General features: G+C 42.9%; 1 protein-coding gene across 3 annotated transcripts in view; it reads right to left on the bottom strand.

Moving 5' to 3' along the window:
- Window positions 1-52: 52 nt before the first annotated feature.
- Window positions 53-13,914, bottom strand: part of ZNRF3 (zinc and ring finger 3) — a 95,501-nt gene continuing 81,639 nt past the window's right edge. For all 3 annotated transcript variants that reach the window (XM_074887255.1, XM_074887257.1, XM_074887256.1), the window contains 6 exons: window positions 11,161-11,292; window positions 10,128-10,238; window positions 8,761-8,928; window positions 6,652-6,754; window positions 4,110-5,855; window positions 53-2,951 (listed from right to left, as the gene is read on the bottom strand). In XM_074887255.1, the coding sequence (XP_074743356.1) occupies window positions 2,908-2,951; window positions 4,110-5,855; window positions 6,652-6,754; window positions 8,761-8,928; window positions 10,128-10,238; window positions 11,161-11,292 (2,304 nt within the window). In that variant the 3' untranslated portion in view covers window positions 53-2,907. The remainder of the gene's footprint in view (window positions 2,952-4,109; window positions 5,856-6,651; window positions 6,755-8,760; window positions 8,929-10,127; window positions 10,239-11,160; window positions 11,293-13,914) is intronic.

Raw genomic sequence — 13,914 nt, 5'->3', positions numbered from 1 at the left:
GCACAGCTATCCATGTCCTTTCCCCCAAAACAAGAAGGACAACTTCCACATGTATATGCAATAGAACTGTATTTTTGTGTGGTTTTTCCTTTTTTTTTTTTTTTTTTCTTTTTTTTAAATACAGACATTTGTACACTTTCTTACAAAACTGCAGGTAACTACAACTTTTCTTAAATCATTTTTGGTCGGCAAGTATTGTAAAATCTTTGTGTGCAATTATCATGTATTTACAGGGCCTCGTGTTAGTGATTTTCATTGATTATTACAATAATGTCACACACTCTCAACATAAGACATGGCTTAAGATAAATATATTAGTAAATAAATATTCTGAGAACATATTTCCATAGATGAAATGTGCTGCTATACATATACAGAATATATACAAGATGTTTTCTAGCTTTTAAAACATTTTTAAAAATGGTAATGAAGGAGAAAGAGCCCTTTGACCATATTACAAATCTTTACAGCAAATTTTATACAAAACAATTTAAGTGCTATAAGATAACTTTAATTAAAAACATTTTAAATAGTGCCTCATGAGCCAAACACAATGAAAACTGTTTATGTAAGTAGTAAAAAGACATTTTGTTATAAAAACCTTCTACCACGGCCAGCTAGCCTGTAAGTCTGTATGGACATCCAGGTAGCAGGGAATTAACTAGATGTTGAATACAAAACCGAACACAGAAAGCAGGTGTAGGGTACCTCTGTGGTAAGGCCTGCAGTCTGTTGCACTGGCAGAGATTTCCAGAAAATGTGAATGAGACCAGTACATCCAGGAACACCATGAGCCAGAATATTAAAATTTCTTTTTTATAACCACATTTTACCACAACATGCTGTGTAGTTATAGAGCATAATGCATCTCAGGTGGCCTTTAGATAGTGCCTCACAAAACACCAAGCAGAATAGCCAAGGTAGTGTATCACAGCTTGTACAATGCATTTCTTTTGAGTGGATGAAGGAGAAAGGTAAGACTTAAAAAAACAACCAAAGAAAAAAAGCAAACCTTTAGAGTTTATTCTCCCAACACTTACCACTTCAGTCATTCAGAGAATGAATAATTTTTCAATAAGCTTTATACACAGAAAATGTGTTTATTGGAATTCTTCTTCTGACCTTATACCCAGATATTGCCTTGTACTAATTCTCTGAACAGCTGGATTTTGGTGTTTGTTCATTTAAAAACATTTAATGTGAATTCCTTTAAATAGAATTATTTTTTCCTAACTTACTGAATATAGAAAGTAAAAGTAAACAGATGAATGTATCTGTCATTTCTTAGATGTTTGCTTCTTTTAAAATGTTTAATTTGTGACTATAAAGCAGACAAGTTAACTTTGCTGGTTCTCACTATCAGCCCGGTGATGTCAAGGACATTACTTTGGCAGAAAATGTAACATGAGGTGTACATCTCTTTTTCATGTCTTTTAAGTATCTCCAAAGTGTACAGAACTCTGGACAAATCTTTTCAGAAGACTGGCACTGTGGGCATTAAATAATTAGTTTCCCTTTAGGAGAATTCCTGCTGTGAATACACCAGACAGGATGACACTGTGTCCTCAGGCACATGCAGCATGACAGGCAATTTAAACCACGCTACGGTAGCCTCTTACTCAGAAGCTGCTGTTTCCACAGGAAACAATTGCTATCAGAAGTGACGACATATATTATCTCATGATAACAAACATCCCCACTAGTACAAGAACAAGAACAAAAGTATGTGCCCAGGCTAATGGGGTACAGAGAGCACTCTGTACACAAGACAAAAATGAAGCACATCTGGCTGGGCCCAAGAAACCTTTAAAACAGATCCATCTACAGAAGCTACATCAACCACAGCAAAGAAGAAATGATTAAATCAAGTCCCTCACTCTCCCACATGCACAAAAGGTGACAAGCACTGCTTCCCTTAGGCATGTCTGCAGTCTGTAAGGAAATAAGACACCTCCTGACCCACTTCCAAAATGAGCCAGCCAAGCTGCAAGCCCCCTGCAAGCTGTTTTTCTGCATATGCCAGCATTCCTCACAGCCGTAACAGGGGCTACAGCTGCCTGAAAAACTTCCTATGGAAGGCAAGGTTCATTACCTACAAAGGTATTACCTTTTCCAAGCACTTTCTTCTAGCATGTTTGAGGGAGGAGTCCCCAGCATGCTTCACCAGTCAGAAGATACAAGGAGGTCCATGGTTTAGCAGGAAGCAAGGATGAGAACATTCTGAGCTACCAGTTTCCCTACCCTCACTCTGTTAAAACTAATCATAACGGCAGGAGACCCTTCTCAGCCAAATCATCAGAGCAGCATGAAAGGGGGAGGAGGGAAGAGAAAGGAGACAGTCCAATGCTTCACCTCCCTCAAAAGCGCTCATATAACTTGCTGGCTACTAGGATTGGCTACTAGGATTAGTCGGTATCTGAGCATCCATTCAGCAGCTGCATCCCTCTGGACTACTATATTTCAAGGTGCTATCTGGTTTCTAAGGCAGGTGTAGCCCTGAGCTTATCGAAGGCCTGACTCCTTTAAGTAGGAGATAACAGCATCTACACATAGCCTGGCTTATTTAAGACACCGTGTTACCTCTCAGCAAGAGCTGACACAGTCACTTCTAAAAAGAAAATATAAATAACACTTTGTCATTAATATAGAAATGGCACTAGAGCTCAGAAATGCTCCACACCATGTCCCACATGGGCTTTGCACACAAATGGAGGCCTGAAGGCTTCAGGCAAGAGGGACAAAGGAGATAATCAAGCTGATGTGGACTCAGAGAAAGAGGAAGTATGGGAGGGACTTCTCCACATTACCACTTTTGTGTGTTTGTCAAAGCTTAAAAAAAATTAAGTCCATGAGAATTTGGAGTCTCTGATAAGCTCTGCTTCTCCATCTGGGATCATCTGGACAGGTCTAGTCACCGATTTGGCTTCTCTCCAAGGGATGAGATCCAGCACCTGAAGGATAAAGAAAACTAAGGAACATTGCATCTTGAATACTGCATCCGGTTTTGGGGCCCCCAGAACAAGACATTGACTGACTGGAGCGAGTTCAGCAGAGAGCCAAGATGCTCAGAGGGCTGGAGCACTCACCCCGTGAGAAGACGGCTGAGGGCTGGGGCTTGTTCAGCCTGCAGAAGAGAAAGCTTTGGCAGCACCCCCCAGCAGCTCTGCAATACCTGCATGGAGGTCGTCACAACGATGGAGCCAGGGTCTTCACAGTGATGCATTTTGGACAAGAGGTAAGGAGCTTAAGTTGAAACATGAGTTGTTCAGACTGGATACAAGGAAAATCTTTTCACCATGCGGGCAGTCAAGCACGGGAACAAGGGCCCAAAAGGGAGTGCACTCTACGTCCCTGGAGGTTGTCATGGCCTGACCAGATAAATGTAGTCTAATCTGACAAGCTGAATAACTCGGTCTGATCTCAGAGCTGGCTCTGATTTGAGCAGGAGGCTGGACTAGATGACGGCCTGAGGTCCCTTCCAACCTAGGGTATCCTACAATTCTATAAACATCCTTAAAAGCAGCCCTGGCAAGGCAGGTAAGGACTACCCCCTTCATTCTGCTAGCGGTTCTTGGTGTACAACAGCAGAGACTTTCCCACATATTCTTCTACAGCAATTCCAAACTTTTCACTCATTTTTTTTATTCTTCAGCTTGTCCGTCCCCTCCCAGCGCTGCAGCCGTGCCTGCTTAGGCACCTTGCCACTGCTGCCACGACTGGCACAGTGTCCCTGGCTGTAGGAGCTCTAATGGGGGCCTGGTACTTGCAATCACTTTTTCCCTTCCCTGCAAAGGATGAGTATGAAAGCTCTTATCTTACTTAGATAAACATGTGAGGTACATGATAAAGGTGTTAGGTAAACACCTTAGATACATGAGTATGAAAGCTTTTATCTTACTTAGTAAACTATCATTTTCTATTCCTCTAGCTATGACCAAGTGAGCACAGGTAACAAGAGAATAGCTCTTCTGGGTGAAGGATTAGTCAATAACCTACTCTTATACAAAGGATGGCAATAAACTTTATGGCTGCAGGTACCTAGGAAGCTGGCAGCATTTCATAGGCTAGGACAGAAAGGTAGCGAGTAATCAAAAAATCACACATATTACCTGTGGCCATTGTGGTCGTCATCAGCTTCTGGGAGTTCGGAGTGGGATCGGGGAAGAGCATTCCAGCTTCCTCCTCCTGAGAGTAGTTCTGCCGCAGGAATGATGTTGCCTCGTAGCACACCTCCCTCTCGTCCTGTACCTCTCTGATACCTTGGCAGTGCAGGTAAGTATCTAGCTCAGGTGTTCCATCCCAGGAACTGCAGCCTCCTGTGTGGGTCCCTTGGCACTCTGTAGGTAGGATCAGCTCACAGTCTCTGTCTTCAGGAATTATGGGAATGCGTTGACCCAGATCACATACACCCTTACAACAGCTTGGCAAGGTGTCATCAGGAAGCGTGTACTGCACATTCACTGCATAGTCTTCTGTATAGCAGCCACCACCTCCACTGCCACTGTTGCTACTACAGGCTACCTGCTTCTCCTCATAGAAGCAGCAGGGCAACCCCTCGTACTTCACCCCATCTGTCCTATGCAAGTGATCTGAGTTAATACTGTACAAGCCCGGGGTGTTCCCTGACTGTGGTTCTATCCCAGGGCCACACGTCCCCCACAGCGGAGAGCTGAGGAAGAGCGCGCTACAGTCGGCCGTGCCGCTGCCAGGCTCCAGGGCAGAGTGCTGGAGTTCAAAGCAGCACGCGCATGCTTGCTCCACAAGCGGCCCCACTATCTCAGGATTCTTCCAGTTCCTTTTAACATCCAAGGCAGCACCAGGAGTGGCCTCATGTCCTCCCTCTGAGGTAGTGCCATTTGGATCCCTGTGCTCCAGTGAGGAATTACTGCTGTAGTTCATATCCATGCTGCAGTTAGACAGTTGGTCCCCTGAGGAAGAAGCTGGCACAGGCCGGCAGTCAGCACCCACCAGACTGTGACTGTGAGCTGGAAGCTCGTCCTGGGGGGGGCCCTCCAAGAGAACAATTGCACCCCTGTTTGCGCCACCAACCTCACCCACTCGGCAAGGGCTCTTACTGCGGTAAACGTACGGGTCATAGTCACTGCTCAAAGAGCTGCGAAAGGTGGAGCAGCTCCCATAAACCCCTTGGTTGCTGACCTCGGTGCAGTCAACCATGGAATCACTAGAGGAGCAGTGGCACTGACCAGAGCTGCTGCTGCTGCTGTCGCTCCCAGGGCAGTCAGCCAAATACCCGCTGCACACTGAACGATGACCATGATAGCAGCTGAAGCTGGAGGTACTGCCGCTCTCCAAGCGGGATGAGGGCACTACATGTACCACAGGAGGGAAAAGCATGCTGCTACCAGGCTGAAAGGCACGGGAAGGACCCTTTGAGGAAATGCCAGCTGGAAGCTGTCCATCTTGCTCAGGGTAACTAAGGCCTTGGAAGTAGTAGTGCTGATACATGGTCTCGTACTGGGAAAAGCACGCCGCTCTGGAGAAGTTGCGTCCACCAAACTTGGGTCTTCGGAAGTTGTGAGCTGGAGAGTAAGCCCTATGCTCCAGGCTACAGTGATGCGTGTTTAAAGCATGGTCCAAATGAATAGGCTGGTAACTTCGGATATAGGCTGGGGACGGGGCTTGGTAGAGGCTCTGTTCACCATGTCGCTCGACTGTAAGTACTGTGATAGGGTTTCCGTGAGGGTCCATGCTTGTCCGCGTGGGATACGCTGTTATCTGGTTGGCTCTGTGCACTCGGCCTGGGTAATGGACAGGCAGAATCACCCTCTGCTGCCGGCTGCGTGCTGGGTTGATGGATTCCAGGCAGACTGAACCTGCATTTCCCTTCTTCTGTTCTGAATGAGAGAAAAAGGAGTGGAGAAGCAGAAGTAGGAGGGAATAAAAGGGAAAATATTTTATGCAAGACAGAAGGATATTTTGTTCTGAATTTCATTACATTATGCACATAACAGAGTTTTTTTTAAAAGGCAACAACTTTTTACACAGAAGGAAAAATAACAAAACGAAGTGAGTCAAGAGCATCTGCCTGGAAGCCTTTGAAACACAACTGTATTCGCTTAAAAAGGAAAAGGAGTGATTTCAGATACTGTTTTCATCCATGCAAAACCTTCTGCTTACACAGTATTCTTGATCTTGCAGGTTAAGAACAAGGCTGGCAGTCATTGCCTGAGTTTTCACTTTATACATTATTTTACATTAAACGTGTATGAATAGAAAACTTTTTCAAGACAGAGGAAATGGAAGGGGGAGAGGGCAAGTAAGGGAAACCACATTCCAAGTTACAACACCACGGAAAAATAAAAAACAATACATAGTCTTTTCTTTATAATTACCAAGAGAAAACATACCCATCTATTATATCTATTTGTCCTCCTTGCATTCAGAAGCTGACCAACGCTGTCCTCTGCTGGGCATCGCACCCAGACCGAGAGAAAACCAGGGACGTGACCTGTTACTCCAGGGCACGCAGTCTTTTTTGAAGAAGTTAGTCCTAACTGTCTCTAGGGTTGTGTTACAATAAAGACTACCAGCTCTGTGGAGATTTACAAACAGGCAAAATTTCTGTTTCATCTTGTAAGCTGTTAAGCCCGAAATGGACGACACAACAGAGCACCCAACTGCAGCACTTACCTATGATGTTATGGCGGCAGTGAGGGCAGGTATGATGCTGCAGTAGCCAAGGATCCACACATTTCTTGTGAAATCGGTGAGTGCAGGGAATGACACGCAATTCCTACAGGAACAGATGAAGGAACATGAAAAAGTACTCCTTCCTAATGAGTGAATTTTTCACAGCTTATTCCTATTTTTTTCAACCTAGCTATAAACAAATCAATTCTTAGTCTCAAAGTGGTAAGAAGGAAGAAAATGCCATCTGTTCAACACAGCCAAAAGCACAACAGCCAGCGATCAGGTGTCACTAAAACAATAGGCTGCAGGCACGTTAGAACTCCATGCAGATATGCTACATTTCTTTAGGAAAATTTAAGCTGTGCGTCCCTATGACCTAACACCTTGAAGGAGCCCATTGTTACAGTTTTCCTTCATGTATTAAATAAACTTAAAAAAAAAATTTATCAATGAGTCCACTTAATGATGCATCTTGCCTACAACTATTAGCAATCGAAAACACTCAGGGAAAAGCAAAATCAACACAGCGTATATGATACTTTTTCCCTAGCCCAGCACTCTCATCCTTCAGCTATTATCTGTTTACAGGACTTCCTGAGCTGGATATCTACCAGTTCAGAACCTGTAACAGATCTTTCTCCCGAGTACTGTTCAAGTCTCCCCATGAGCTCAAGTTCTGGATTTGTAACATGCTTTGGCAGGAAGTTCCACAGAGCTACTACCTGCTGGTGGAGAAACACCACATTTTGATCCAGATTGAATCCTAGCAGTTTCATTTAATTGCACCCAAACTTGTATTGGAAATAAATGAATGCCTTATTCCCGTTCATGCTCTCCATTCACCATTTTGTACTCACTCTGCCCCCAAGTAATCTAGGACTAAACAGTCCTTAGCCCAGTCAGTCGTTTTTTTGTACAGAAACCATTCCAAATCTTTGATCACTTTGAGACTGCCCTTTTCTGAAGCACCTTCATTTCCAATGTATCTTTTGTGAAATGAGATCAGAAGTACACACAGTACTCAGAGAGCATGACTGACCTTACACAGTGGTGCAATTATGTTTTCTGTTCAGTTCTCTAGACTTCCCTGTCTCATTTCTAATTTTTGATTTGCCTTTTTGACTGCCACAAAGCACTGATCTGCTTTCACAAGGCTATCTAAACCAGCTTCAAGATCTTGCTCCTGAACAGTAATACTCACCTCATAACCCATCACTACTACATGTGAAGCTATTCCCTATGTGTATCACTTCATGCTGAAGTTCATGCGTTGAATTTCCTGTCCAGTCAGTTTTGTACAGCCCTTCTGAGGTTCTTGTCTGCCTTCATCCTTGCTACTCTGAATAATTTCCCATCAGCTAACTTCATTAACTTTCTGTTCGTAGCTTGTAGCACTCAAATACTGCAGCTGGTATTTTCTGTTGCCTTAAAAAATGATGAATCATTTCCAAATGAAATGTCCTCAAATAATTTTTTTATATGAAAGTTCAAAGCTGTGATCATTGACTGCCTCTATTCTAAGGAGCCTATTTTCTATTTCATCCTTTCATTGCTTCCTCTGGGTAGAACTGTGTCACAGAAGGCAAGCTCTAACATCAATGCAGCGATGGTAATTGAGAAGTCAAAAAACGGTTCCTGAACCTTTTGGCATCACATCCTTCTCCTCCTCTGGTTTCGCAGCAGTGCTACATACCTGACATTTTAAAGACAAGGTGCCATCAAAGCTTGAGAAGTGAAACACAAGTTGTATCCCTTATGTCCAACCGAGCTTGTGTGCACCATCACCTTAGCACACAATTTGTTAAAAATACCCAGAGAACTAAATGCTGAGGTAACCCTGACTTCTTTATGAGTTCTTCCTCAGAAAAGCAACTTGATGGACGTAGCGACTTGCAGAATGAGATCTCTCACTTTGTAGTATGCGGAAAAGCCCCCGAGATTTCTTTGGGAGCTGCAGAATACAGTTGAGGCTGAGCCGGCTACTCAATGCAATCAGTCTGGCAAGCAGCACCACCTCAGTACACAATGTACCCAGCAGCCACGGACCACAGTGCTAAAATAAACCAGCTACGTTCTCAGCCCATGTTGAAGAAACCATTTATCCTTTACCTCCCCATCAATGTACTTCTCCAAGCAGATGGCACAGTCAGAGGTGGAGCTGCTACTGAGCGTGTCCAGTGCTCCACAGCTACCCTCCCGGTGTCCCTTACTTTTGGACTTAAACTTCCTGGTCTCCATTTTTTCCAGTGCTTGCACTGCAAGCCTGTTCATGGAATTCTACAACAGAAGAAAGAGAGGAGAAAAAAAAAAGGCAACATTGCTGCATAAGGTACTATAGTGTAGTAGCAGAGAAGCACCACTGTATCAAATTAATGTATCCTACAGAAACACGCCACGCCCAGACTAACGTACGATTTCATAAATCAGGCAGAGAGAAGGCTAATTAGAATTTAGATCAGAAGCCTGATGAAAAGAATGTACGCCACATGCAGAATGATAAGCTACTTTGAATCAAAACGGGATGAAGGTGCTGACAATGGGATACCCTGCAACTGCGCAATTGATGGGCAGCAGCAACTACTCATGGCAACATAAAAGACTTGGCCAGGAACTTGTTTTGAACTGTCAATATTGACTGTAATGCCCCATTATGCTGTTACCACCATATTACCAGAAGCAATACTTCAGAGGGATTAAAATGAAATGTTACTAAATTAGCTGTATTATTCCCCCCTCCCCTCAAATTTAATCAATAACAAAGTTTTGGAAGGCAGTGGGTTGTTTTCGTTTTACTGTAGAATTTATCATCCCCCTTTTTAACAGTTTTTTTAACACTGCTGTTGGCCCATTAACATCTCTGTATTCCTACTCAATATGTCCAAAGCAAGAGTCCTAAGCATCTACAGTGCTTTGCATTCCTTTTACGTGTATATATACTGGGCAGTTTACAACTACAAACTTCAGAGTCCACTAGCTTCCCGTTTCATGTTTGACAGGACAAACTTCAAGTATCTCACCTAGGATTTCTCCTAAACAAACTTTTTACCTCCAAACCTCTGCCATTAAGAATCAATAGATGTTATTCTATTGAAAAGAGTTGCAATTTATTTTCAATCCTGATATTCTCTCCACGATACAGCAACAAGAGCTTGGACTTCTTTAGAAATACACCAGTGCTACTGACAATCAACCTCTGAACAACCAGAAACTGTATTCCTTGGCAATGGCTAAACAGACTGCCTCCGTACTCTTTTCATTTGAGGATTTAATTGAATGAACATCACAGGTCAATGTAGATCTCCTTTAAAGACATTTCCAATTTTTCCAAAGGCCTACATCCATGGATAAAACCCTTCCTACAAAGATGGCTATTGTAAGTCAGTGTCCAGCATTTCCAAAAGTAAAGAGCAAATTCTAGGACAAAGTATGAGAAGCTAACCTTCAGCATTCAGTGAATACCCCATTACCGCTCTTACCTGACTACGTCGCTGTTTCAGTTTGATCTTGACAAGAAGAACGAGGCAAACAAGAGACACAACCACAAAGAAGGCCAGGAAAATTCCCATATCAAAGTACTCAGTGGGTTGCTTAAAAATTAAAACAAAAATGTTATTCTTCCTTTCTTTAGATCATACTCAGATCTGTTGTTCCTTTCTCTTCCCTACTTTCTCAAGTGCCAAATGTACACAGTCACAAAGTCAAAAGTACACACTGTTCATTAACTAGGATTCTATGAGACAAAACCTGGGTTTCGTATGTCACTGCAAGTGAATGAAATAAACAGAATGCCAGTCACAAGATGTCACATTTACAGTGTCTCTGGACCGATTCCACAAAACCCAGGTTTTTTAACTGAGTGAATCAGACTAACACAAATTTTCATGATTTATTGGTTTGCTTGTATACTTAAGTGAGTGAAAACCAACATTTGCATTTTCAGTGAATGGTCAGCTTCCCAAATACTTTTCTTAACAGAAGAATGCCATAAAAATGCAACAAAACCAAAGTGGTAACTGGGACATGAATGACCTCTAGCTTTGTTCTTCTGTAAACTACATGTACAGAGCGTTCAAAAAAACCTCTAGAAAAATTATTTTATAATTACAAATATCAGGTACCAAGTAATTAACCCATATTTAAAGTACCACACAGAATTATTTGTTAACACAGGGCAGACCACCTTACAAATCTGAACTATCAGGAGTGTGCAGTAATTAAGTTATTTAACTAAGAAAAAGGAAAATTTCTATTATATAAAATTTTTAGCCATTTATATATTCAAAAGGATCGTTATGAAAGACAACAGATGCCACATCGTGGATTCTATACTTACATCAAGTGTAGCTGCTTGTCCACAGCGCAGTTGCTCAATTTATTTAGGTTAACAGAATTTCACATGTATTAATGCTCATGGGGAGCAACAAAACATCTCCACACTCCGTGCAGTTAGCAAGCACTGCATGAACTAACAGCAATGTAATACCTAGATAAAATTTCTTAAAGTCTCACCCGTGGGGGGCGATGCTGAATCCTTGCTCGTGCCACTTTCTGCTTGTTAACTATGTTCATTAGCTTGACAGCATCAGCACCCTTCACATAGACCACTGGTCTCTTCAGAGGGTCCTCTGAACCCTGGTTCAGCTAGAACAAAAAAAAAAAAAAAAAAAAAAATCTACTCAAAAGGCACATTTCAGGAAAACTACCTCTTACCTCTTCTTTTGGACAATGGAGAGAAGAGCAAAGGAATACGAATGTGGAATCAATTCAAGCACCAATTGTTCTCTTCTAGCATACACCTTCACTTAAGTATTCCACAAGAGTTAAACCTGAATTAAACTTTTGACTTAAGCTGCTTTTTTTTACTGACCAAAACGAAGATTAAGGATAAGCAAATGTTATTTCTGAACAGCAGATTTAACTTAACCTAACATTATGTGCCAGTACATACATTAATACTGTGATAAGTTAAATCTCATAATGAAGAAAAGTAAAAATCTGCACACTCAAAAAAATCGGCCTTGCTATATTTTCAGAACCTTTTGTTATTTCAGCTTTGTAGTTATATTATTCACATACAAATTTCTTCAGCTTTCTGAACAATCTCATGTCAGAGTCCTGTCTGTCAGGCTCTTTGTACCGAGTGAAAGTCTGTAATTTCTGCTGTTTAACTCAGCAAATCCATTCAAGCAGCTATTTGCGTTCTAGCAACTACTAGAGCTATTGATTGCAGGATGAGGACCTCAAAGACTAAAGCATATGAGTAGATTGCTTAATTCACCCTGAAACTTCCTTCCAGGTCCAGGTAAGTTTTTCTGAAAGGACAAATCACAGAATCAGAAAATAATGTGGGTGGGAAGGCACCTCACAAGTCCAACCTCCTGGTCAAGGCAGCGTCAACTATGACATCAGACCAGGCTGCTCAGGGCTTTATCCAGTCAGATGTTGAAAACCTTCAAGTGTGGAGACTGCATAACTTCTCTGCCCAACAAATCCAGGAAAAAAAAAAAAAAAAAATCTAATAAACTATATACCTGAGAGGGGAATAAGACAAGAGAATTGTTCTGTTACAAAATGGCACCAACATGATAAATTCATAGAGCTTATTCCAATCCACAGGAAAAATCCTAGTATAGAGGCTAGTTGATACAAACCATGAAGGCACTGACAAGCAGACGGAAATGGTACAGGGGAAAGGAATCAGATGACAGAAGCATGAGCAAACTGAACAAGAATAGTGTATGGCACAGATACCATATCTGCACTGTTGATACTACCTGTTATAAAACATGTAGAAATCACCAACTGACTGGGGTCTATCTCCTGCTCTACTTAATCTGTCCAGATGATGGTGACAGATTTCACTGAGACTTTAAAACAGATTCTTCCTAGTATTTGACTGGGCTTCTGAGAACACCGATCAAACTATTTTTAAGACAGATGTCTTTTGAAGAGCTAAAAACTAGCTGAAGTACTTGAATCCAACCAGGGATCCTATGTGTCTACAAGGCTTGCTGGCCTAAGGCCAAATCCAGTCACTGTCCATACGTTCCCAGACACATATTCTCTCTCAAGACTTCTTGTCTAAGAAAGAATTCACCTGATTCCTCAGTAGCTTTCGCACACTGCCAGACTCTTGCTAAACATGACGCTCTGGGTGCTGTTACTCCTCTTCAAACTATGCAAAAGTAAAACTAAGAAACAAATCAGACTTCACAGAGCATTTTCATTCTTAGCCTACAGCAGAAGACACTCAGGTCAATGGGAATAAAATCCACAAAATCTGTATGTAAAGCCCTTACATTTGGTAGCAATTCTGCTACCAAACTGTCTGAGGACAATTCTCCTCCTGGTCAGGCCCACTTCCTATTTCTGTTCATCAACTGGCAGGAAGGATCTTTCATAATACTCCACTCCTTCCTTTCAAAGCTTTCTCTCTTAGTTGTTCTATTGCTTGGTAACAAGCATAACTGGGAAAGCTTCCTAAACAGCTCCCCTCAGCATCTTAGGGTACCTCCATGTGAATCAAAGATACTCCAGATTAACTCGTGTCTGTTTTAACTCCATTGTTATCCATCTGTTGTTTTCCACAATTCCACTGTCAGTGCCAAAATTATATTTATTCTAAAGACAGATTAATTAGTATCCCCTTGTATTGGGTTTGTGTGGTGGGGTTTCCGTAGTGGGGGAGGGGCTATAGAGGTGGCTCCTGTGAGAATTTGCTAGAAGCCTTCCCGGCTCCCAGTCAGACCTGCCTCCGGCCAAGGCTGAGCCAATCAGTGACAGTGGTAGAGCCTCCGCGATAACATATTTAAGAGGAGAAAACCAGCAGCAGAGAGAGGAGTGGGATGTGAGAGAAACAGCCATGCAGGCACTAAGGTCAGTGAAGGAGGGAAGGAGGTGCTCCAGGCGCTAGAGCAGAGGTTCCCCGGCAGCCCGTGGTGAGGCAGCTGTGCCCTGCGCCCAGGGAGGGCACCAGCGGAGCAGAAACCTGCAGCCCCTGGGAAGGACCCACACCTGAGCAGTTCGGGAAGAGCTGCAGCCCGTGGGAAGGACTCAGGTCAGAGAAATTCATGGAGGACTGTCTCCCGTGGGAGGAAGCCCACGCTGGAGCAAGGGAAGAGTGCAAGGAGCCCTCCCCTTGAGGAGGAAGGAGCGGCAGAGACAAGTGTCATCCCTGCCCCCTGCGCCACTGGGCAGGAGCGGGCAGAGAAACTGGGAGCAAAGATGAGCCCAGGAAGAAAGGAAGGGTGGAGGGGAAGGTAT

The sequence above is a fragment of the Strix uralensis genome, chromosome 17, assembly GCF_047716275.1.
Source record: "Strix uralensis isolate ZFMK-TIS-50842 chromosome 17, bStrUra1, whole genome shotgun sequence".
NCBI lineage: Eukaryota > Metazoa > Chordata > Aves > Strigiformes > Strigidae > Strix > Strix uralensis.
Note: the sequence above shows the minus strand (reverse complement) of the source record. Positions and strands in the feature narration are given on the sequence as shown.